Below are 27,116 nucleotides of genomic sequence, written 5' to 3' on the forward strand. Positions count from 1 at the left end.
TAAATGCTAAAAATAAGCCCTCTGAAGAATAAGTTTCCCTAATTTGATGCCCTTCAGACACCACAACAGATATTGCTAACCCAAGTGGCCACTAGATGGCAGGAAAAGATATGAGATTTTTTTTTCTGCCACCTAGTGGCTGTGTGTGTTATTGCAGTCTGGATATGGCAACCCTGGGCATTGTAGAATAACATTTCTAATTGACCCCAAAGAGGATTATTTATTAAATGAGTTCACACAATGGAGCTAAGGCATCATGGTTGGTCTCCAACCATGGTTGGTTGAAACACAGCTGTTAAAATCTTGGGATTTTTGCTTCTTTTTGAGGGGACAGGAACTGATTTTTATTGGAGGAAGATCATTTCAAGTCGTACACAAAAGGATCTATGAAATTCCCTTTTAAAATGAACAAACATGAAAAATTGTTTTGCCCTTCATAATTCATCCTTTTTTGTAATAGCAATATGGCAATATTGGTTTATAAGGAAGCTTAAGGAAGACTGAAAGGAGGATAATATAGAACTAGTTAGAAACCCTAACTCCGTAAAAAGAAACAGAAAAACTTCTGATTGTACCTACAATATATATGTTGCAACTCTGCCTTTTCTGCAGCTTCTCTGCACTGTTGTTCTTGGCCTTTCAAAAGACATCCAGTGCAGTTCCCACCCACCCCTCATCCCAGCTTAACTGCCCTGTATAAAAAACATTCTCTGCTGGCTGAAGAACACATTTCTACTAGATCAGTGGTGCGTTTCAAAAATTTTCACTACCGGTTTGATGGGCATGGCTAGGTGGGGGGCATGTGACTGAGTGGGTGTGGCCAACTTGATGTCACTCATGCCACGCCCACTCAGTCACATGACCCCTCCCCACCTAGCCATGCCCACAGGAAAAAGTAAGAAAATTTTTGGAATTTCCACCTATCTACTCCCGCCCTCCCTTCACCAGTCGCCCCCGTTTCCCCTCCTTTAGCGGCCCTGGTCCTAGCCCCGCTTCCTCCTCCACCACCGCCTCTTTGTTCGGGCTGCTTACCTTCCGCAGCGGCTGGCCAGAGTCTGGAAGGCAAGCTGACCAGAGTTTACGGTAGCCCCTAGCCAGCCTCCACTGCTGGAAAGTGGCTGGCAAAAAAGCCTCCCAGCCACCACCTCTTTAATAGCCACTTTGCGGTTGTGGCAACTAGCTGCAGGTTGCCGAAAAGTACCGGAGGTTGCAGAAAAAGCTGCTGCCATTGCCGTCATGTTCTTTGCTCATGCGCATCCCATTGGACTTGCAAGGCAATGGGATGCGCATACGTGAAGAACATGGCGGCGACGAACATGGTGGGTGGGGCAAGCGAGCAGCGACCGGGGGACTGGTTCGGGGGCGTGGCCAGCCGGCCATTGCTACCAGTTTGGCAACCTTGGCCCAAATTTCTGCCAACGGTTTGCACGAACCGCTGCGAACCGGCTGAATACCATCTCTGTACCAGACCATTGGAAGGCAAATAAAAGTCTTGATAAAGCATCTTACAAAAGAACCTTCCTCTGGTTTTAGAAAGTATTTCACAAAAACCCCTTTGTGTCTCCAAAGCAGACAAGATCTAACCTGGCATGATGGTCTTTTTGCACTCGCTACACTTGGAGGAGTATTCATTTGAGTAACATTCGGTACACAGGAGGTGCTCTTCCTTCGCAGCAAAAGGTTTGTCCACCAAGGAGTTCTTGCACTGGAAGCAATGGAAGCAGGTTTCATGCCAATGACGATCCTTGTAGGAGAGGTCCTGTGGAAATCCCAAACCACATAAACCTGTGTGAAGAAATACTCCATAACCTTGAGACAAATTGATCACATGAGGATTGACAACTAATGGAAAACATGTGACCAGATATGATATTTGAATCTATCTAAATTTAACCTCTAATTTTCTAGCCAGCATTCATTTTTTTAAAAAAATCTTTGAATAAGCCACTGTTGCTATCCTTTTAATAAACACAAGCTGTATGAATGGTCCTTTTACCCCCTTTTACCATAAAAATATTATGTACTGACATTTTTCCATGTTTTATCCTTGAGCTGTATGTAGTATCTTTGTAGTCTGTCCAGAGTTGTATCCTTGTATGAATGAAGGTGAACAGGATGTGCCCCAGGATAATGTTGCAGGATCCAATCCGGGTTGGTCACCAGGATCAGCCTCCAATACTTCCAATGTAATCTACTGAATCCCCTGCATGGATTGCCTCTGGTTCAGAATGCGGCCGCATGGGTGGTTACGGGGGCGACTCGGCGCTCCCATGTAACACCTCTCTGCGTGAACTGGACTGGCTCCCGGTGGTCTTCCAGGTGCACTTCAAGGTATTGGTTACCACATTTAGAGTGCTCCATGGCTTAGGACCCGGGTACTTACAAGGCCGTCTTCTGCCACTGCTAGCCTCCCACTGACCAGTACACTCCCACAGAGAGGGCCTCCTCAGGATGCCATCAGCCAGACAATGCTGGCTGGCGGACCCCAGGGGGAGAGCATTCTCTGTGGGGGCACCTACCCTCTGGAACGAGTTGCCCCCAGAGATACGGCGGATCCCTGACCTTTGTGCTTTCCGAACTGCCCTAAAGACGTTTTTGTTTCATCAAGCCGGGCTGGCCTGACCTACTCTTTTTAAAAAGAATTGTTTTAAAAAATTAGGGGTTTTAATATAAGGTTTTTAACTATGGGCCAAATTGATTTAATTGGATTTTAATATTGTTTTAAATTTTGTATCTGTGTATTTTATTTGCTGGCTGTTCACCACCCCGAGTCCCTTGGGAGAGGGGACGGTATATAAATATAATAAACTAACTAACTAACTAACTCTGTGACAATGTAGGACAGATGGGGAGGAAGCTAACCATCAGATTGCAAGAACACATTGCCTGCTGATTGTTGAATCAGCAGGCACAAAAATAGCCAGAGAAGTGATTGAAGCCTGTCAGTCAACAGGAGTGCTGATTTAACACCAGCTTATCAAATACTTAGGAGGTGAGGGCTTGGCAACACAAGGAAACAATAGCCAATGACTTAATAGCTGGTCATCAACACTCCGATCAACAACTAAAAAGTCATACACAACCAGGCACTTTATAATACCACACACAGACACACAAGCATACACTCTGCTAGAGAAAAGTTCCCAGAAGATGAGCTCCAGCACGAGTCCGAAAGCTCAGAAGATTAAACCTCTCGTCCTGGTGACACACCCAGATTGGATCCTGTGTCCTTGTATGCTATCCAGAGTCACTATTGTAAAATAGATGGCTATATACACATACAAACACACATACAAACCACGGGTGATATCCAGCAGGTTCTGACAGGACCTGGAAAACAGGTAGTGAAAATTTTGAGCAGTTCAGAGACCGGCAAATACCACCTCTAGCTGGCCCCAGAGTGGAATGGGAATGGAGATTTTGCACTATCCTTCCCCCAGGAGTGGGGTGGGAATGGGGATTTTGCAGTATCCTTCCCCTGCCATGCCCACCAAGCTACGCCCACAGAACCGGTAGTAAAAAAAATAAATAAATGGATTTCACCACTGATACAAACACATTGTGAATGCAATTCTATGCATCTCGCTGGAGCAGAGAAGTTTGGGACCAGGTTATTCATGCGTTTGCTGCTAGGTTTATTCACTCTTGATATCAACTTCAAGATTTTCCTTGCTCTCTCTCTTAGGGTTCTTTACCTAAAATCCATATCGGATTTTAGGTAAAGATTAGGGGAAAAATGCTACCATATGACATCTCCAATAAAGCCAATTCCCATATTAGAAGAGCCTTACTCTACAAGATGGCTTGCACTTTACTAATAATCAAATTAATAAAATAATCAAATGAACATTACTTAGAACTGGGCTGCTGGAAAATTTTTACTTTTTTATTTCTCATGGAATTTTATTTCAGATTCAGTCAAACATGCCTTCCTGTGTTCATCAATTTTTTTATTTTCCTGCTAAACTGAGTGGAAAACAAACCATAAAATACGGACAGCTGCTGACCTTTGCAGAACTATGCATATACAAATCTGTTTTACTGGGGTTTAGCTTGATGTGATTTATTATTTAATGCAAGAATGGGATCTTAGAATTGCATTATTTAGCGTATGGCACGTGTTAGCCAGGGATCACCGAAGCAGCTGGCTGCCTCTGTGAAAGGAATTTTATTTTACCCGTGGGACTCCTGAATGCCTGTAGGCAATCTGGGGAGGCTCCTTTCCTGTCCCTATGCGGTTTATTCACTCATGGGAATCGAACCGCCGAGCTGCCATCCTCAGTGGAGTGCAAGCTCAGCGTCTTACGTGAGCCACCATGGCCCCCTTTAGAATTGCAATTAAGGAGTATTAAAAAGATATTATGAGAAACCTATATGCCAAGCTTGTCTCCTGCACACAAGTAAAGATGTACCAGGCACTCAAATCATGTATCATCAGGAGAAACTCACATACTTATTATTTTCAATAATTTTGGAAAGTACTGTCTACTGAAATGTTTCTCAAGCTTAGCAGCTTGAAAATGTGTGGAATTCAACTCCCAGAATTCCCCAGCCATCTTGAAGATATGTGGACTTCAACTCCCAGAATGGCTATTCTGGGAGTTGAAGTCTACATATCTTCAAGATGCTAAGTTTGAGAAATACTGACCTATTGTTTATCATTTCTGTGAGTTACTGGATGGTTAATACCGTACAACCATCAATATCTGCTTGGTCATTCTCTCCCATTGTAGTTAAGACATCAAGTCAATGCATAAACAAGCATGTGTGAACACACCACTTTTCACCTATATTCCCCCATCGCTAACAAATATTTTCTTAGTTGTTCACCCAGAGAGGAAGGGGCCCACCATCTTCTATGACTCACTTATTTGCTCTTGCAGAAGGGCCTGTGGTGTAGGAGAGATCAGGTAGCATTAAGCTTCCACAATCCCTCTGTCTGAGTTGAAAAGTTCAACTAATTCCTGCCTTGCTTTGAGATATCTTGAAGACAGGCCAGCAAAGGGATTCAGGAATGTCAACACACACAAAGTGCACAAGGGATTTTTTTTTTTTTAAAAAAAAAATCCTACTCAAAAGAAATTCTGGGAAGAAACAGTTTGTCAGCTTCAGGAATTTCCACATACTAACCTCTCTTTTTTTGGCTTTTTGGGTTTGCTTCTGCTGGCTGCCCCCCTTCCCCAGAAGTCTAAAATAAATTAAACTAATAAACTAATTAATCATATTAGTTTATTTTGGACACTTGGCAATCAGCTCATTTTTATCAACATTTGCAGCATCCAGTGGCCACATCTGCAATTTTTGCTGTTTTTTGCTAGATTTTGACATTTACTTCCAGTTTTCAGCAAAAAAGCACCCACTGGATATAATGGCTTCATTTAACAACTGTGGCATTTGCTTAAACCGCCATGGTGTTTGCTTAACAACCACTGCAAAATATTTAATAAAATCAGGTCTGGTCACATGATGACCCACTGAAGGACTGCAACAATTAACAACCATAAATCTGGGCTCAAATACGGTCATAAATCAAGGACGACCTATAATATATTTTTGCAATTTAGATTTTCAGTTATATAATTTTTAACATTTTATAAAAATAAGGGAAGTAAAAAGGCCTATTTGTTACTTGGTTACTTTTATGAATGGGAACAAATAAGTCTTTGTTGCTTTTATTAAAGGGTTGTATTCTTTCCCTTTATCCCACGTCTGTCCTCCTCACAAATCAAGTTGATTCCTTGTGCCTTAAGCTGGGGAATCATTCAAGCATCTTGCCCAGGCTAGGATGAGTACAGTGCATGGGAATGGGTTCCCTCAAATCCAGCAGCACTTCTGGTCCTTCTTGGTTTTCGTGGTATTTGTTTTAATATAGAAAAGAAAAGAAGCAGAATGCATCAGAAGGAAAAACAAAGTCAAACCAAAAAATTGCTTATCTCAGGACTAGAGAAAAGCAACATCTGGAGCAGCTGTTATAAGGAAACTCTGCTTTGGCTGTTTTGAAAAGTTCCAATGAACCAAAGCCATTCGAAATGCATATATTTCTTGCACCACTTGACATGGGGAGAATCAGGGGTGGGCTTCAAAAATTTTAGCAAGGGATTCTCTGCCCGGTTGCTGGGTGGGCGTGGCCATGGTAGGTGTGGCCTACCATGGCCACGCTTCCTGCACCATGACAGGGGGCGAGTTTTTGCCCTCCCGGGCTCTGGAGGTTTTCCTCAAGCCTCTCGGAGGGCGAAAACGGCCTCCCCAGCTCCGGAGGCCCTCTGGAGGCCGGAAGCAGGCCCGTTTCTGACCTTCCCGAACTTCCAGTAGGCCTGTTTTTTACCATCCCCGAGCCTCCATGCACGCCCTACGCTTACCTGCATCCAAAATGGGCCGCATGGGGATGCCTGGGAGAGACAGGGTGGGATGGGCCAGCCAGGAGTGGGATTTGGGGGTTCTCCAAACTGCCCAGAATCTTAGCTAGAGGTTCTCCCGAACCCCTGCGAATCCCCAGCAGTCAACCCCGGGTAGAATCCTTGGGGAACCTTTTGGAGAGACCCGATGGCAAGTAAGGAAGCTTAGGTCAGAGAAAAGGCAGGGCAGCCTACCTTACAATCACAGCCAATTGGCTTCTTACATTCTTCACAGTTGTTGGAGTACAAGCTCTCATAGCACTTGATGCAGTAGGGACTCTCCTCCTTCAAAATATATTTCTTGCCAAACAGCGTCTCCTTGCAATAGTGGCAGTCAAAGCGTTCAGTCATGTTGGCATCAGGGATTTGATCAGGCTGTAAACAAAAAGATGAGAAGTGTTAAGTTCAAAAGGGTGGAACATCAGCAGGGAGGAGGATGAAGATGATTCCACGATTCCTTCTAGGAGCCTCACTTAGGATGACATATGAAAGGACCCTTCAGACAGTCATTCAGATGCCTTGATCATCTCATGGCTTGACTAGTGTAACCCAAAAGCTTCAATGGGCCCAGAATGCAACAACTATAGGCAGCGATGTGCATGTCTTGGAATGCCTATGTAACACCTCTGCTCCACAAGCTGCACTGATTCCCAATGTACTTCCAGGTGCAATTCAAGGTGCTGGTCACTGCCTATAAAACCCTACTTGGCATAAGGCCTTTTAGCCTGAGAGAACACCTGTCTCCCATAGTATTTGCCTGGCTGGTTCAAGGAGTTGGCACACTCCAGATTCCTTCCATTATACAATGTTATCTATCAGATGCGTGCCTTCTGTAGTTGTACCTGCTCTCTGGAACCTGGTTTCCACCCAGATTCCAATGGTCCCTACCCTATGTATTCAAAGGACCCTGAAGACGTGGCTCTTCAACCAAGTCTTTGGTGAGGATGATTGACCTCTCTTTTCTTCTTTTTCTTTCTTCTATTCTGGGTTTGCTTTCTCTGTCATCTTTGCTTCTTTTGTTGTGTTGTGTTTGGGTTTTTTTGTCTTTTTGTGTCATTTCTTTGTTTTTAAAAGTTTTTAACGATTTACAAACTATCCAAAGTCACTGAAAGGGGGAAGCATATAAATTCAATAATATTATTATTATCTTCTGATAGGAAAAGAAGATGAGCTTGTGAATTGACAGCTTGCTAACCCCAGGATAGGATCTTCACCAGAGTTCCTTTTGTGTGATAAATACAGTAAGGATAGTAGCTTTCCAAAATATAATAGCCTATCAGAATACAGATGGATAAACTGTATAGTCAGTAGTGGGTTTCAATTTAGTTTGCTACTGGTTTGCTCATGTGCGCGTGCTCGCGCACAATGCTTCTGCACATGCGCAGAAGCGTCCGGGCTGGTGGGTGGAGCGTCCCGCTGCCACTGCTACCGGTTCACCCGATCTGGGGCAAACTGGTAGCAACCCACCACTGTGTATAGTGCAATATCCTTTCTGCTTTGAGCATGAGCACAAGACTGATATCTTCTGTAGGGGAAACAAGATGAACCGGGAAAGCCATATATTTTCGTTTTCATGGGGAGAATAATATCAGGAGCAAATATCAGGTTAAATGGCATCATTGCATTGCTGTAAATGTCTCCTAACTTTAGAAACTCTAGATCTGTCATGTAAAATTAACCTTGGTGATTAAGCAATGTTGTGAGATTTTCTCCCAGTATAAACATAGCCTAGTACGGGTAGTGTTTGTAGATCCACCCCTTGTTTTGATCATGCCTGATAATCGAGGAGACCTTTGAAATCTACACATATTTGCAACCATTCTCTGTGGATATTTGAACAGTCACAAGCATGATAAGGAAGCCTGTACAGAAGTCCTGCTGATTTTCACCACAGAATGGGTTTTTTTTTAAAAAAAAAAAAAAAGAAAAAGAAAAATGTTGTATATTTACTATTCTGTATTCAATCTGAAAAAATGTTTGGAATGTTTCCTTGCAGGCTCAAAAAACTGCAGGTAGAAGATCCATCATTCCATTCCATTGTTCAATTGCAGATAATGGGAAATGGCCACTTTCGTTCTATCAACTTGGATTGCTCCTGTCAATCAAGGGTTCAGAAATTTCATTTCATTGATGGGGCTTCTAATGTTCCTAGGCCTGTCATACAGACTGATCTTCAAAGCAAGTTGCTTCAATGGAGCAACTTTCCTAATCATTGTTGAAAATCTTCTTCTATCATCGTTAATATTTGTAAGATACCCAGGAAGTTTGTTCACATGCATAAAGTAATCATGAGAATACATCAGGGTTGAGAGAGAGGGAAGGAGGGAGGGAGGGAGGGATTTTTTCCCCAAAGCCTGCCACATCTATGTCCTTCTTTAAATCAAGTGTAAGAAGTTAGCTTTCTTCCAACACAAGCATTCAGCTTTATGAACATAAGAACATCGGCAGTGCCTGTAGGAGACCAAAAAAACCATAAGAAACAAAATGGGGACTGCACCAATTTTCCCCTTTGTCTTTTGGATATGACCAAAGTCAAATTTAGTTCATCTCTTGGCCTAATCCCCATCAGACTGAAATGGACCTTCCTTATCCCCAGACAAAGCCCAATGCAAGCTCATCTACACCAAAAAATAGTTGGCCTCATCTCACCTGCCCTCAGTCTAGTCCAAGACCAGTGAATTACAACATAAAGAAACTCCAATATTCCATCCTATATCAATTGATGACCTCAACATTCCATCTCCACTGCAATGGACTTTCCAGCTCTGCTGCCCTCCTGAAAGGTCTATTTACCTAATAATAGAACTAACCACAGGTACACTGAACCTGACAGGCAGCCAGCAAATCAGATCCCTAGGATTTCCTACCTTGTATCAAAATCTTTGTTTTTCCTTTGTTCAGGGTCCCTCTTTTTGTAAAGCAGCCCCTCAATGATCCTTGATTAAACATGGTTCTTCTCCTCAATGACCTTTGGGACAGTCAGACTACCATCAAAACTAATTTACAGCCATTAATTTACAGGATTTCCATGAATGGTATACTAATTTTTGAAGCCAACACTATATACCATGGCAGAAAATTCCAGCGCTCAATTGTTTTGTGCAAAAAATATGTCTATTTGTCTGTCCTGATTCTTGCAGTACTCAATTTCATTAGGTGACCTTTGGTCCTAGAATTTTGGAAAGAGGAAAATAGCTTCACCTTGTCCACTTTATCCATATTTTGCATACCATTGTACATTTCAATCATGTTCTCTCTTATATGTCCCCTTTCTAGACTAGAAAAGCCCCAAATGTCATTCCTTTGCAGAACTGATACAAGAGACAGTAGCAGTTATCAAAATAATTCTGCAATGGAAATATTTAGTAACATTGTCCTGTTAACTCAAATTCTTAGGATGGTTTTAAAATGAAGAATGAAACTAGGGAAATTGTGGGAAAAGAGCAAATGTTGTCATGGATAATTTTAAGTTGCCTCACATAGTCTGAACAAAATAATGTCTGGTCATGAAAAAGAAATAATGCATCTAATGGACTGTGCTTTGAAGACAGGACAAGAAGCAATAGAGAGAAACTAAACTAAGAGAGAATCAGCCTACAACTTAAAGAGTTCTACAATTTTTTTCTTGAAGATCACCCAGAAATTACCATTGGTCCAGAATGCAGTCACTTGCACAGTGCTAAGCATCCTTCAGTTTGCCTATGTTGCATTTTCTCTGTGTGAACAGGAGTGGCTCCCAGTTTCTTTTGGGATGTAATTCAAGATGTTGAAACTTCTGGCAGTGAGCTGAATTAGCCTGCAATACTAAATTCTAACTACTGCACCACAACAGCTCCTCTGCCTGTTCTGTCAGGCTGGGCAACTCCAGATCCCTTTCCTTAAAGGCTGCTGTCTAGTGGGGTGTAAGAAGTGTGCATTCTCTGTAGCAGCCTCTGCATTGTGAAATATCCAACCCTTTTAGACTTCTGAAAAACCATGAAGGTTTGGCTTTTTTCTCTAGCACTGAGATAAAGTGAGGTTGAATTCTATGAATTCTATGGTTTCATAGATTGGAAATTGCGGGTTTTCTAGCATTTGGTTCTATTATTGTTATGAGCTACCCACAGTTATGTTTTACAAGATGGGATGCTATATAAGGTGTATGTATGTATGTATGTATGTATGTATGTATGTATGTCAGGGGTGGGTTCTACTTACTTTTACTACCGGTTCGCAATGGGGCCGCGTGCTCATGCTCATGCGCCCACGCACTCTTCTGCACATGCGCAGAAGCATTCTGATGACGGCGGGGTCGGTGGGCAGAGCCTTCCATCGGTTTTACCACTGGTTCTATAGAACCGGTGCGAACCAGGGGCAACCCACCACTGATGTATGTATGTGTGTGTGTATGTATGTATGTATGTATGTATGTACAAAGTATATAAATAAGACTAGACTGGCACCTGATGTCCTTCTTTCCCATTTTGGGTAAAAAGATAAAAATTTTAAAGAGCTCAAAGGATATAAAAATATTATTGTCTTCACAGTGATATCTATAAAGTTCCCAGCAGCAGATAAATTTTTGTCTTTCAACAAAGATACTAAGGGCAAGAGTGCGGAAAACATACCTTTAATCCACAAGTTTTAATATCCATCAGTTGGAATAATCATCTCACTTTCCCTGAACCTGCACCAGAAGAAAAAAGTGGTTTCCATGTCTGTCTATATATTAACCAACTTTTTTTTACACGGAAATCAGTTTTATTAGAAGACAACTGAATTATGCTACATTCATAGTTTAAAGTGTATCAAATGAGAACTTTGACTCTCCTGAGGGTGTAAATTATGTCAGCAATCAACCAGTGTCATTGAATTCCACACACATTTCACTTTCATCATACTGACCCCCATCCCCTGTCTCCAAATTTTCAAAACAAGAAGCGAAAGAAGGCAATTGGGCAACAGCAAAGAATTACCAAGACATTATCTAGGATTTTGCAATCTAAATAGATAAGTGAGATTCAGTTAAAGAATACTATTGCTAGGAAATATCAAGTTGGCTTCGAAAAAAGTTCCTTTTGTGCCTGGCTCAGAGAAAAAGAGCCACCAATTGCTTCAATTATTGTTGATCCTGCATTTGGCCACCAACCAACTCTTATAGTGGTATAAAATTTTACAATTATCCATTGGAAAAATATATTGTACTAAAAGGGTATGACTAACTTGGAAAGTATAAATGTTTATAGTTGGCAATAGACTGATGTCAACATGTGATCATTCTTTTAGATACTTTAGGATTTCATTCAGTCATTTACAGTACAAGATTTCTATTTCTCTCCATCTCTTAATCATATGCCTACAGACGTTTGACTCATGCATTATGCAGCTAAACCATAATGCATTTTGCTTAGATTTAGCTGAGAATGTGAACTATGAACTCTGTCAAATAATGATCTCAATTTAAGCAATACAGCATTATGACATACAGTAAGCCAGGTTAAAGTAAAACTCTATTAATGTCTGAGGTTTGGCATCTCTCTCATCCCTCTATCAGCTTTTGGAAAAGAAATAAAAACTTTTTTAAAAAAAAACACCAAAAGATATCAAAGAATTATTGTTTTGGCAGTCACCAAATTGGCCAGAGACTTCTAGAAAGATCTCAGGCACATTCGTTCTTCTTCCTTCCTCTTTACACAATTAGTTTCCTTCCCACATAAAGGAAAAAAAATGACTAAACATATTAAGGATTTGTCAGCTCTACACAACAGGAAGAAAGAGACCTCCTTTTAAGAACTCCTCACCCTACTTTCTTTGGAGCATGTGGGTTGTTTTATAAATCTGTGGTGATTTATTCAATCTGTAGAATGCAGGCCAGCTCATACTGGGCTATTTAACCTGGGGAATGTTTAGAATGTGCACTTTTCCTTCTCATGCAATAAATTGAAAGTCCGAGTTTCGATCAGCAACAGGAGCTTGGCGTGGGGTGCAGATTTTTCTAAGGCTGCGGGGGACAGGCTGCTATAATTTTTCTTTTCTATGTTCAGTGTTGAGTTTCAAACTGTAGGATAGAATCCAGTCTTTCTATCTGAAAGTATCCCTAAGTAGTGTCTGCACATTAGTTTAGTTCAGAAGACATATATTAAGGCCATTTTTGAAAGTGTATCTCTTTATACAATATTTATTGATATTATAATAATTTTGTATTCAAATAAATCTCCTTGTAAATGCTAGAGTCCAGGCCTGTCAAACTGGTGGCCCTTGGGCCGGATGTGACACACACACAGGCCACGCCTACCCCAGCTCCGCAAAGGCAAAAAACATCACGCTACGTCACATGACGCAATCGAGTTTGAAACCCATGTGCTAGACAAATGAGGAAAGTACTATAGCAAGTTTTTTCTATTCCCATAATATAATCTAGCAGAAGTAAATTGTGACAATGTATAGTTGATATCAATGGGAGTAAATGCACTGATTAAACTTTTAACCAGATTTAAATGGGGCATGAAGTCCTTTTGATAGACTGAATTTCAAACCTTCAAGCTCTGCACAAAATTTATCTTGCTTCAGGGGAAGAAGGATAATAAAGTAATATAATGAATGATAAACCAAATAATAATTTCTTTTAACAGCGTTCAGAGATGATTTTGAATATCATGGGCAGTAATCCAAAGATATTCTGAATAAAAAGGAAAATGCAGTGGTAATAATCTACTATGGTGGAAAGAGACATAAAGCATTCTGGATTAACAATGAAGTAAATATGTAAATAACTCACAAAACATGAAAATAGGTGCTGACTGTAACATATATCATGTACCGGCATGTACCACAGAGAAAATAGTATAGCTGTCAAAGGGTCAATGGGAAAAAAAACTTTGCTCCATGCTAATATGATAAATTGTGAATGCTATAATTTTTCTGATGTGTAATACAGAGATCACAAGAATGCAAACGGGCAAGGCACCCTTTGTTTTCTGTGCTTCTGCAGAACTGGAAAATCTAATAGGGTTCTTTGTTCCTGTACGGATCAGGATATATTTCCAGGAAGACAAATAAATCAAGATGTCACCCGTTTCTGATCGTCTCTGGGGCTTATTCAACATAGCATCTGCCGGGGGAAAAAAAATGTCCTAATACACAATGACATGCTGGGGATATCCCTTGGCTAACTTGTCACAAGCAGAAAAGAGCAATTTCTCTGAAGATAAAGAAGAAACACATAACTCCTGCCCTATCACCAGCCCCTGTCTGGAGTTTTTTTAAAAAGGGCAATCATTCCCTATTTGGATATCTATATATCTTATGCTTAGGGTTTTTCTGTCCCATCCAACCTCACAGCACACAGCCTTTGTTAATTACTGAAAAACCTCTCAGGGTTCATTGATTGGTTCAAAGATTCTTTGGGACAAAAAAAAAAAAAGGGAGGTGTACTTACAGGCAGATAATTAGTAGCAGCCTCTGGAGCTGGGATGGAGAATCACATCCATTTATGAATGGGTAACCGGGTGCTCAGCTAGAAGAGAAGGGGTGTGCGGTTAGCGAAGGAATCCTTACGTCTGTGCACTCTGGAGTCCTTTTCCACTGTCTGTGTGGTGTGGAAGCAGGCGTCTGCCTTCACAGCCTAGTGAAAAACCCCTGTGTATCATTTTACCATATATGGAGAGAAAAGAACCGAGACACTCACTCTCTGCGCTCAAAGCAGCTGGCATTCTCTGAAGAAGTCGTTCCTCTCCACACCTACCTCTCTCTCCCAAGTCATCACCCTGCCTTTGATCAGTTCCACTCCACAGGGCTTTCAATCATCATCGCCATCGTCATCGCCGGGCTCCCCACTCCTGTATTTATTTCCTTGTGACAGATGTGCCTAAACATTTGAAATCTTTCTTTCTAAGCAATACCTGCGGCTTGCATCAGAAAGAGAGCAAGAAGTTCACAAATGAAGTTTTTCAATATTTACTTACGTGTCCACACCCTCGTCTTTATTAATCTTACACCTCTTCACCTAGTTAAGGTCATAAACAAGAGGAGGATGAGATTGGATGGCTCGTTCTTTACTGCCCATTGAGAAGTAATCTAATATCTAGAGCAGCCTTCCTTCATCCGGATGTTGGTGAAAAGTGGTAGGCAACAAGGGTGGGCAAAGGCCACATGTCCCAGAATTCAATGAATTAAATCTTCCCTCCCCTCCCCTTCCCTTTCTTTTCTAAAATTTTTTAAACCTTTTAATAGCTGAAGCTATCTGGGTGGTTTACAATAAACACACCAAAAAGGAAAATAAATAAGACACCATAAAAGTAGGCAGCTGCAAAGTGGTAATTCTCGACTACAATTGAGCCCAAAATTTATGCTGCTAAGTGACATATTTGGTAAGTGAGTTTTGCCTCATTTTACAAGCTTTCTTGTAAAGTAACAGGGTTGTTAAGTGAATCTGGCTTCTCCATTGACTTTGCCTATCAGAGGATCATGAAAGGGGGTCACATGACCTCAGGACACGGCAACTGTCATGAAACGGTTGCCAAACATCTCAATTTTTATCACGTGACCATGGAGAAGTTGCAACTATCGTAAGTGTTAAAAAACAGTCATAAATCACTTTTTTCAGGTCCGTTATAACTTCAAAATGTCACTAAATAGACTGTTGTAGGACAAATATCCAGGAGGAATATACAGGGGTGAAATCCAGCAGTTTCTGACAGGTTCTGGAAAACTGGTAGTGGAAATTTTGAGCAATTCAGAGAACTGGCAGCGGAAATTTTGAGTAGTTCAGAGAACCGGCAAATACCACCTCTGGCTGGCTCCATTCTGGTGGGAATGGAGATTTTGCAATATCCTTCCCCCAGGAGTGGGGTGGGGATGGAGATTTTGCAGTATCCTTCCCCTGCCACGCCCACCAAGCCACGCCCACCAAGCCACACCACGCCCACCAAGCCACGCCCACAGAACCTATAGTAAAAAAATTTGGATTTCACCACTGGGAATATCTATAGTTAAAATTTAAAACATTATGAATTAAAATATGAAATGATCAAAGTATGGTTAAAAAGTCTGGGAAATACAGATAGTCTTTGACTTACAACAGTTCATTTAGTAACTGTTCGAAGTTACAGCAGCACTGAAAAAAGTAACTTGCATCCATTTTTCACACAACCATTGCAACATCCTCAATGTCACGTGATCAAAATTCAGACCCTTCTGAACCGGTTCATATTTATGATGGTTGCAATGTCCTGGAGTCATGTGATCCCCTTTTGTGGCCTTCTGACAAGCAAAGCCAATGGGGAAGCCAGATTCACTTAACAGCCCTGTTAACAATTTAACAGCTTAACAACTGCAGTGATTCACTTAACAACTGTGGTAAGAAAGGTCGTAAAATGGGGCAAAACTCACTTAACAAATGTCTCACTTAGCAACAGAAATGTTGGGCTCAATTGCGGTTGTAAGTCGAGAACTACCTGTAATAAGGGTTTTTTTTTCCCATTACAGAGTTAGATTGCTTTCCATTCAACACTGAGCTGGCAGACAGGTCAACATGAAATTTGTTGTTCCCATTTTTCATCCCTTTTCTTTCTCTTCTATGTCTTTCCCCAAACATGGCCCAGGATCTGACGTTCCTCCAAGTTAATGTGAGAACAACCCTATTCAACTTCAAGTTGCCCGTGGAAGGCTACTCAATACATTGCCTGATAAGAAAAATCAGCTCTTCCCTGTTCTTGCCACACTACTCCGGTAGTTAAAATTTTTTTGAAACCCACCACTGCCATAGTCACATGTTCAAAATTCAGATGTTTGGCAACTGGTTCGTATGACGGTTGCAGTGTCCTAGAGTCATGTGATCAGTTTTTGCGAACTTTTGACAAGCAAAGTCACTGGGAAAACCAGATTCATTTAACAACCATGTTACTAATTTAACAAATGCAAAGATTTTAGCTTAATTGTGACAAGAAAAGCTGTAAACTCACTGAACACATGTTTCACTTAGCAACATAAATTTTGGGCTGAATGTGGTCTGTGGTCATAACTCAAGGACTACCTATACCCTCCAAAAAATAGGACTTCTGTAGCTGGGGATTGATACAAGGTCTTTGCTTACCAATCTTAACAGCTTGACAGATTCATAATGGGACAGGTGTTTCCTTGGTATCCACATTTTAACTAATGGCCAACAGCCATGTAGAAACCACTCCAGATCTAGGCAACAAGTTTAGACTTTGCACCAAGGCATGGAAAGACAGGGATGAGAGACAAATACAGCATTGGCTTGTGTTCTGGACAATATTGGTCTGACCAGGACAACAGGTAAAGTGAATGAACATATAGCATTCTGGTATGGTAGTAACATCTCCAGGCATTTCCTGCACTCAACCATTGCTTTATAATGCAGACTAAAATGGAATGCAATGGACTTTGTACACTGGTAGGAGCACTGCATTTTGGGAAGGAAGGGGGAGAGGGGAGTGGAGCAACGTCTGTTGGCAGAAGATCTGAACAAGGTAATTAGAATTGTGACCTTGACAGCTTGGTACAAAGCAACGATTATGAACAAATGTAAAGCAGCAGCAACCAATTTTAAACACCATCTTTTCCCAGTATGGTAGTAGATCAAACAGATTTAAGAACTGAATATATAACCATGTATATATATTTATGTATTTAAAACCATGTATATATATTTATGTACTTAAAAATGGGCTGGGCTTCCATCACATGGTTGCAGCTACTATCCTGCCTTTTCTGGGGGTCTCTGTAGATGCCCCTGCTTTCTTCCAGTTGCTAGGCAACACGCAGAGAGAAAGCAATCAGAACTGCAGCTTGTATGACTCTTCTTACCAAATATGTTACAACTTGAAGAAGAAATCTTGTGCTTCCTTTGCATGATTCCAACACTGGATTCTGACACTGTTATTATTATATACAGGGCTTATTCTCCTCCTCCCCCCAATTTTAAAAACAAAAACAACAATAGGAGATCCAGTTGGGAAGGAGCAGCCTACCGTCCCTGTCCTATGGTCCCCATTTATTTGTACTCATTTCATGTGCTCATGTCCATGTTTATACTTATACCTGTTATCTCGTACATGTTTGACAAACAAATAAAATAAATAAAAAATAAAATAGATGATGAAAAGTTTCTTCCTACTTTTCTGTTCAACTTTCCATACTGTCACAAATGTCATTTTTCTTTCTCTCAAGGAAAAGATTCCAGTCCCCTTATTAACTTCCATTCAAGGAATGAAACTGCTGAGAGCCCCTCACTCTTTTGCTTAAATTTTCAGGCTCTTATATGTAATTTTTTTTTTTAAGTGTCAGCAGAAAAATGCCTATCTTCTCAAATGGTTGCATGCATCCTACCATTCTCACAGTAACCAGATTCTTAATAACAATACATACGTGTTTAAAGTATTGGATCCATGATCAATTTAGTTAAGAATCAGCCAAAGTGATTCTGTAGCCTCCAACAGAAATACATTCCACCATGTAGCAACTGGGTTGGGTGGGGGCTCAGGGCTTCTAGTATGTCAGGAGACAGATCAAAGTTCATTCAGTAAGTGATTATTACTGGATGTAGCTCAAGTTTGAAAAGAATCAGTTATGAAGTGAGATCCTTGACAAATGTGTTGATCTTGCTGAAAACTTTCCAGGACAAATATAATAAACCTAAAAGTTCCTGAGCAAGCGCTAGTTGGTAGCACTAGGACTGTAACATGTCTATGTTTGTTTTAAAACAATGGCTGCAGTGAGTTTCCTACAAATCTTGGAATAACAAGTATGATGGATCATATGTCAGCGTGTACCCATAGTTTTCCACAAACCTACTTGCCGAAGGCCTAAAAGAAGCATAACTGCAAGTTTTTTTTTTTTTTTTATTGAAAAGGTTTTCAAATACAAATTTTTCCCCCTTTTTCCCCCCCCTCCCCCCCTCCCTAACCCCCCCTCCCCACCCTTCCCCCCCTGTGACTTCTTCGTAACAAAAAAAAACCCTAATTCATAACAGATTACTTACTCCCTCCTCAAAATACTGACCTTTACTTACTAAAAGTATTATAAATCCCCCTTTATCCATACATTTCAGAAAAGAAGAAGAGAAAAAAAACAAAAAAAAACAAACACATTATACTATAACTATTATAAAATAACTTCTAATTTAGCATAATAGTGTTTTATATCTATACATTATTGCAACAATTCAAAACCACCTTCCACTTTAAAACTATACGATAAGTCCTACTTTAATAACATTTCAAAGCGGGCTCCCCATAAAATCTAATTTAACATTTATTCCACTCTATCCATTTCCTCCACTCCCCTAAATGTATCACTTAAAAATCCCTTTTCTTAAACTAATCAGTCTGTAGCTAGCTTATTCACCCACTGTCTTACAAATTTACCATACACAACAATTCTTGATATCTTTAATTCACTGCCCACACTACTTAAAAATATATATATATATATATATTCCATTATATCTAAATAAAAAAAGAAAAGACAATAACTTTAAATTTATAGTCCATATAATATCTTCTTGAAGTCTTTCCACTGGATTGTTAAAACCAACATCCATAATAGGGTAACATAGCTTGCTGATAACTGCAAGTTTTAAAGCTGGAAATGTATTTGATGGAAATTAAAGAGGATGAAATAGGATTTATTTATTTTTTCGTAGAGAGCCTTCTCTTCCACTCAGAAAGGCACAGGGGTTCTCTAGGGAGTCTTGCAACTCTTTAAATGCTTTTTTTTCTCTAATCTGAAAAAGAATAGCTGGAAATTTAATCTTTGAAGTTGTATTCCTCTAGATTAGAAGAAAGGAAAAACTATTTGTTTCTATTTTAAAAATCAAATATATTATTAAAAATCTATGTTAAACTTTCTGACTATGAAAAATGTCCAGTTTATTTCTATTTGTTTTTATTTACTAGGAATTTTAGCCAAGGATGCAGCTGAAAATTACATATTTTAAACTAAGGGAGCCATTACTGTTTGCTTCTTCATTTCAAGGAGTCTTGAAATCTTCAGAAATCTTCATTCAGAGCCTAATTTAAATGCTTGCATACTTCATACTCCACATACCATTTCAGACCAGTACTGGATTCACATAACATGCAAGCTCATGGATGGTTTTAAGCATGATTTGTTGAACAAGCCATAATCTCATGATTCACTCATAATTTCAAGCCATAATGTTTTTTCACTGATCACAGCAACTGGGTGCAATTATCATGCTACTCTGAAATATAATCCACTAAATTACACCTAACACAATGTAATGAAGAAAGTATAAAGCCTTAATAAGAAATATAATCACTCATAGAAGTTTCATAAATGTACAAAAGGAATAGTGGTTGTACTGTGACACTAAATCTGTGATTTTGAGGTCTAATACATGCCTTGCAAACTGAGGAATTCAATATACAAGACAGGCAGTCTATAGAAATTCTGGTCTATAGAAATCAGGCTTATACAGGATAGAAAATGACAAAAGAACAGCAGAAAATGCTGCTTAGTTTTTCACCTTAGTGGAAGAACAACTCTGGCAGGCCAGGAAAATGTCTGTAAAACCTGTATCTCTTGTACCCCATTCATGTAAATAGAAGGCTCTGCTGTCTTGCATAAGGAACGCCCTTTGACTTTGATGAATCTCATTCAGCCTGTAGAGAACCATCAACATTTTAATAATAATAATAATAATAATAATAATAATAATAATAATAATAATAATAATAATAATAATAATAATAATAATTATTATTATTATTATTATTATTATTATTATTATTATTATTATTATTATTATTATTAAATTTATATTGCCATCTATTTGCCCATGGTGACTCAAGGCGGCTATCTGCAATAGGAAATGTTGAGATCTGCCTTCTGTATTTGTTGATTCATACCTAATGTGGAACATTTCAAATATATTATCATTTCTGCATATATCTTCTAGTCTTGACATAAAAAATGTTTTACCACACACTGAGTAAAGTACCAGTAACAGCATTTGAAATCCATGCAATCTACTTTTCTCCGAATACAACATAAAAGAAATACTACAGCATCCCTCATAATAACTCAAATACAGAATCAAAATCAATACTGAAACTGAAACATGATGTAGTCCCATTCTAAGGTTTTAAATTTAAGCCTTAGAAACACTTTCATGGAATGTCTGCAAAATATGGTTAGAAAACTACATTTCATTAAAATGACAAATATATCATCATAAGGTTTTTTAAAATATATGTTTATTCCATATATAATTTTCAAGGTAAAACAATTCAAAACTGTTCAATATTTCAGTACAATTTACAATCTCTTCTGTTTTCTACAGAAGATAACTACCAGTGAACAAAAGGATTAAGTTATCTTCTTGATTGGCCTAATAAAATATATTTTAAGAGCACATTATAGATATATATTTTCCTCTGTAACAATAGATATAGTTATTTATTTGGAAGAAAGAAAATAAATAAGATTTTAGTGGAAAAATGTGGATCATAGAAGATGTGTTAGCAAATAGAACTCTAACTTTCTATCTGAACAGAAACCGCAATTGATTTATAGGTCAATTTACAACTTGATCTAGAGCAAGTCTAGGTACCTAAATCTAGAAATAATTTGTTTCACCTAAAAGCAAACAAATACAATTTTTATGGTACATTCAGAAAGCTGCATCAAAGTGACTTTCTCTGTGCCATTAAAAATTATACTGCATTCATGTCAATTTATGTTCTATTCATAGTTAAGCCAATGAGTTAACTTCTCCTTATAGTTCTTTATATATTAAGCATATGGAAAAAATGTTAAAAAGTATGTTACAATTATATTTTCAATAAGCAAATATGAAACTATATACAAATTCAAAGGTAGACTATTTATATAGTCAATACATGATGAGTGGCACGCAGAAAACCTCTGAGGTTTCCCTGATAGATATTATATGCTCAGAGGGCACTGTTCCACAATATGTCACACTGTCTGCTGGACCGATTGTGGTGGTGCTTATAATTAACTGATTGTGGTGGTGCTTATAATTAATTTCTCTTTATAGATTTAATGCAGGACAAGCTAAGTAAAGAGATTAATGGATCTCTAAACTTGTATCTTGCGGTAAGTGTCACCTGCTTGTCAGAGCCATCACTCTCCTAGTCATGTGATTGCCAAGGGTTTTCAGCAGGGATATTTAACCAAGATTTAACAGGGTGTAGGTATAGAGGTGCTCTATACCTTTTACTGTCAGTCAGAATACTCCTGAACACAAAACAATCCTAAACCCTTGTCCAAAAATAGCTTGGTCAAGAGGTTGCACATAGAAGAAAGTTACATAGTGAAGCAAGCATTGATAAAGAGCAAAATCCATCATTGGCCAGGATGCTGTGGCTAGGAGCATCTTGACATTGCTCATGAAATAGTCAAAATGGCGCCGCCTTCCCCTAAGTAGTAAAAATAGGAAAAAGTGAAACCACTTGTTAGCAAAAGCAGCAAAAAAAAAAAAAAATCTGTAATGTCTTGATAATAGCTAGCAGAACCTCATTCTCTTTTCCTCATTTAAATCAACCAATCATTAAATCAACCAGTCTCTCAAGGAGAGGTGGGGAAGGCTGGTCTTGTGTTTTAATTATAGGTCTAGTGCTCTTTCAAAAAAAAAAAAAGTCCTAAATCTATGAATATGTTAGACCTGATAAAAATGTGTCAGTCAGGCATTGCCCAAGCAAATGGCTGTGCCAAAGTAAAGAGTCTCATATCTAAACAGCTATAGAAAGCAGCAGACTGTGACTGTATTTATTTATTTTATTTTATTGGGTGGTGCACAACTCCAGAATGACTCTGGGCAGTTCCAAGTACAATAAATAGAATCTAAATAATAAAATAGGAGCTTCCTTCTCTAGAAGAGGGGATGCCCACAACAGCTTATGCCAGGCAGATTTCAACTCCTGACTGAGATTTCAACCACATCACTGATGAAGAGTCTAAACTGGGTCCAGAGAAGAGAGCTAATATTACTCAAAGCTGGGACTACTGAATACTTACTTTACACTGTCTGTCTCAGCTGTGGGCCTGGGATGAGATGAAGCCAAGATCTTAATAGAGAATGTTTGCGCTGCAGTTAAGTTAATGTGAAGGCAAACTCTAAAAAATAATACTTCTCTCTTCCCCATAAATTCTGGTATATAGAAAACTCAAACTCTCACAGATTTGAAATTAGATTTAATGTTCTAGACATAATATCATACAAGGACATTTGCTGTAGAGATCATATGCATAAATAACACTGTGCAATAGAATTAGTTTGTGAGACTTACGGAAAAGGGTCTTATTTTAAAGCATCAACCATTCTGGTGAAAACTTTACCCAGTAATCGGTTTGTTTCTATTTTCATTTATTATAATGGAGTTAAATCTGTAAAATGTCAGATCTTGTCTTTTTCTGTATTTTTAGCTATAGGAGTGCTATATATAATGTACAGAAAAATAATTGCTATGTTCATTTACAGTGTCAGAAAATACTCATAAATAACCATGCTAAATTCCCATACAGTATAAACACGTTTGACAAACTAAACATAGTAGTCTCGTGAGATCACTTTAAAAGGCAATGTACTAAGTATGCAAAGCATTTCATCATGGATGTTTGGCAGCTCTGGGTGCTGTTTTTGCACAAAGATAGCACGAAGTCTCTTCTATTAAAAAAATCTCACAGAAATCAGTGGTGGAAGCCTTTCTTGGCAGCACGTCTTCTTTCCAGCACAAGAATGTTGGATTGCCAATCACCTTTGCAGGATATTGGGAAACACCATCAGGGAACGTATATCAAAGTGCCAAAAATAGATGTGTTACCTTTTTATATCATAATTTGAGAAATATTGACAAAGCTTTCCAGTTTGACGAATAGTTGCAAAGGGAAAATTCAAAGTTCCCCTCCTCCAAGAATATTGTTCCATTTTGTACAATCAAAAAAAATCATTTTTTTCTTTTCTATATTTTACTTAATATGAAGAAATTTGATAAGTTTCCAAAGGAATGGATTTCCCCCCCCCCAAAACAACCATTTGTAGAGGTACAGTAGGAACTATCAAGGTAAGACATCTAATACCCTAGAGGAACGTTTTTATACTTTAGGTCAGGGTTATCCAACTTTGGAAACTTTAAGACTTGTGGATTTCAAGAATTCTTGGAGTTAAAGTTCACAAGTCTTAAAAGTTTCCAAGTTGGACAACCCTGCTTTAGGTTGTTCTTGATCCTGGGCAATGATCTGGCAAGTCCATGAATTTTTCTAGGTAACATTTTTCAGAAATAGTTTCCCTTTGCTTCCTTCAGAGAGCTGAGAGTGATTACTCCAAAGTCACCCAGCTGATATTTCTGGGTAGGGCTAAAACTCACAAACTTCCATTTCCTAGCCTTATGCCCTTAACCACTGCACTTAAACTGCAGGTAGAAGAAGATACAATTCATTACATGTTATTGTAGTTCTACAAGTCAATGTTGAGTCCGGGTAACCATACAGACAAGTATACACAGTTTGCTTGGCAACATTTTCAGAAGTGTCCCAAAGGTGCTTTTTTCAAGAGGCGACTGGACTTTCTTGTTTTTCTTTGAAGATGTTTCACTTCTCATCCAAGAAGCTTCTTCAGCTCTGAAGAAGAAGAGCTGAAGAAACTACTTGAATGAGAAGGGAGACATCTTCAAAGAAAAACAAGAAAGTCCAGTTGCCTCTTGAAAAAAACACTTTTGGGACAACCATGACCTGGATGATTGAGAATCTCCATAGACATTTTCAGAAGTGATTTTCAGTGCCTTTTTCTGAGATATTTTTCAGAATCCCAAGCTAGATCTGACAGTGTGACTAGCTCAAAATCATCCCCTTGGCTTCTGTGCCTATGAGAGGACCAGAACTCATGGTGTCTTTGCTCCCAGTACAGCACATTTAATGCTCCATAACACTGTCTCTCATTAAACGTGCCCTCCCTTTCGGTGAGATGGGCAGTGTAGAAATCTGAGAAAGAAATGTTCAGATTTTTCCTTTATTGTGCAAAAACAAACACCACATAATACAGGAGAATTTGGATTTGGAGTAGAGAATAACCAGCCACTTTGAAGGAAAAATATTTTTCAAAGCTGAGTTAGATAAACACAATAACTAGAAACAGATGAAACATTTTTCCTTGCATTTCAAGGACTGCAGTTTTTTCAAGCAGCCTTATTAGAAGGGCGCTTCTGTTTATGTTTATGATAATTGAAAGTCCCTATTAGGAGTAAAAACTATGCATACTTAAGTGCCATTTAACCGAAAAGGTTTTGCTTCTGAGTAGATGAATATTGGATTGGATTATAAGCCTGCAATCTTACTACCTGGGAATTCATGATCCGAATCCACATGCAAAGTTAGCCTTTCATTACTCCATAACTAGGGTAAAAATACAGCTATATTGAGATACAATTTATGCAGTACAATGGTTACCTATTCAAAAATGTAAAGATCCCATATATTGTGCATTTTCATGTTTCTTCCAGACTGTGGGGTGGGAGTGGGGGGGAGTGAGGGAAAATTTGGTTGCCTGCAGCTGAGTGGAAAAAACACACAACACTTTTAGCTCTTACCTTCAGACATCTGTAAGTTCACTTGGAGAATGAAGAAGACAAAGACATACAGAGTAACCGTGTTATTGGATTACCCAAACTATGCATTTAACCATCTGACTGTCAAGGGTTCATTTGCCATATGAGCTATAAATACAGTAACTCTAAAGAAAGAGCCATCCAAGGAGATAAGAACCCTCAACATCATTACAAGTTCCAGCCTTTTAAGGCATCACTAAAGAGGAGAACCCAAATTGGCAATGGAAGAGATCCGTTGGTCAAGGTCTTCCACTGTTCTAGTCAGTTTATATCCAAGTGTACACTGTGATAAGCAACACTTTGAAAACCAGCAAGTTTATTGTGGCAGATACTTTCGTGAGCTGGAAACCATGTCATCCATTACTATGCTCCATTTCTTAATCATAATCATAAGTTTATTTGTCAAGCATATATAAGATAACAGGTAAAAGTATACTTTTAATTTGAATTTGAATATAATATAAATATATATTTTATATATATAAATATAAATATAAAATAATTTGAATACATGAAAAGAGTAAGTAAAAAGGAATATTAGGACAGGGACGGTAGGTACGCTGGTGCACTTATGCACGCCTCTTACAGACCTCTTAGGAATGGGGTGAGGTCAACAGTGGACAGTTTAAGGTTAACGCTTTGGAGGTTTGGGGAAGAAACTACAGAGTCAGGTAGTACATTCCAGGCATTGACCACTCTGTTACTGAAGTCATATTTTCTGCAATCGAGTTTGGAATGGTTTACCTTGAGTTTGTATCTATTATTTGCTCGTGTATTGTTGTGGTTGAAGCTGAAGTAGTCATTGACAGGAAGGACATTGTGGAAGATAATTTTATGTACTATGCTTAGGTCAGACTGAAGTCGGCATAGTTCTAAATTGTCTAAGCCCAAAATTTGGAGTCTGGTGGCATAAGGTATTTTATTGCGGTTAGAGGACTCTTCTTGTAAAATATCTCTGGACTCTCTCAATTGTATTTATGTCCGATATGCAGTGCGGGTTCCAGACAGATGAGCTGTATTCAAGAATTGGTCTAGCAAATGTTTTGTACACTCTAGTTAGTAGTACAACATTACCAGAGAAGAAGCTATGTAAGATTAGGTTAACAGCTCTTAATGCCTTTTTGGCAATGTTGTTACAGTGGGCTCAGGCACTCAGATCTTTAGATCTTTAGATCTTTAGAAATGAGTACTCCAAGGTCCTTGGCAGAGTGAGAGTCATTTCATATAGTTTTAAGATATATTTGCACCTTATTATACTGCTTTGAATTGTGCTTTGCTGAACAAACAAGGGACAAAGCACAATAAGTTTTGAAGAAAAGTCAAAGTAATCATAACTTTTTCAGGCATTACTTCTGCTTATAACCAAAATAAATCAATAGAGCAAATAAACCTGGAATAAACCCAGTATTCTAAATTCAGATATAATGGCGAGTGGTGGTCAAAATAAGTCAGAATTGATAAAACAGCAATACTTGACGTTTCTTTTTCAAAATCAACCATAACTTCCTTCTTGGAGTGGGTTTATACATTACATTGGGTCAAAACCAGACAAGTTCGATTCAACTCTTCAATAAATAAATTGTTGTACCAAATGCAAACTGACTATGTGATGATCTTTGTGGTGTGGGAATACAGCCTATATATCTGATCCCATATTTATTTACCCAAGGTTAAGTGAATCATGGTTTATTGAACTAATTCAATGTTCTGGGTTTGAGCAAGGCATCAGACACAAGGCACAGGCTAGGCATAAAGCCTGCTGGGTCAAACATGCCCCTTGCCAATTTGGGGTTCAATATAATGTACAAACACAGCATTTTTGTCTTAAGTCCAGTTTATAACATGAAAACCTACATATGTTAATATCTTATCATTATAGGAGACAAAACAAAGGAGAGACACTTGTAAAACAAACAAGTCTTCTCATCAGGGTAAGGAATGAATCAAGAGTCACCTCAAGCCACATGTGGCACATTTCTGAAAGTCTCAGATATTTTGAGAGAGAAAAGCCTATTAAGACATATCTCTAAGTTCAAGAGCTGGTGATACTTAGTGGTCTTAGCAGTAGCAGGTGTGTTTTTTTGCAGCCATATGCCAAAGTCATGAGGCTCCCCTTGAGGAGCACTCG

General features: G+C 38.9%; 1 protein-coding gene across 4 annotated transcripts in view; it reads right to left on the minus strand.

Moving 5' to 3' along the window:
- Positions 1-25,061, minus strand: part of FHL2 (four and a half LIM domains 2) — a 32,757-nt gene extending 7,696 nt beyond the window's left edge. Inside the window, exons 1-4 of one of the 4 annotated variants that reach the window (XM_034419644.3) lie at positions 24,971-25,061; positions 13,813-13,890; positions 6,591-6,770; positions 1,585-1,759 (exon numbers count right to left, since the gene is read on the minus strand). In XM_034419644.3, the coding sequence (XP_034275535.2) occupies positions 1,585-1,759; positions 6,591-6,746 (331 nt within the window). In that variant the 5' untranslated portion in view covers positions 6,747-6,770; positions 13,813-13,890; positions 24,971-25,061. Of the gene's footprint in view, positions 1-1,584; positions 1,760-6,590; positions 6,771-11,002; positions 11,062-13,812; positions 14,092-24,970 lie in introns of those variants that run through there. The other 3 variants (XM_034419662.3, XM_060686614.2, XM_034419653.3) reach the window with 3 other exon arrangements.
- Between the last annotated feature and the right edge of the window lie 2,055 nt (positions 25,062-27,116).

Source organism: Pantherophis guttatus, chromosome 5, assembly GCF_059756535.1.
Source record: "Pantherophis guttatus breed Tessera chromosome 5, ASM5975653v1, whole genome shotgun sequence".
Classification (NCBI taxonomy): domain Eukaryota; kingdom Metazoa; phylum Chordata; class Lepidosauria; order Squamata; family Colubridae; genus Pantherophis; species Pantherophis guttatus.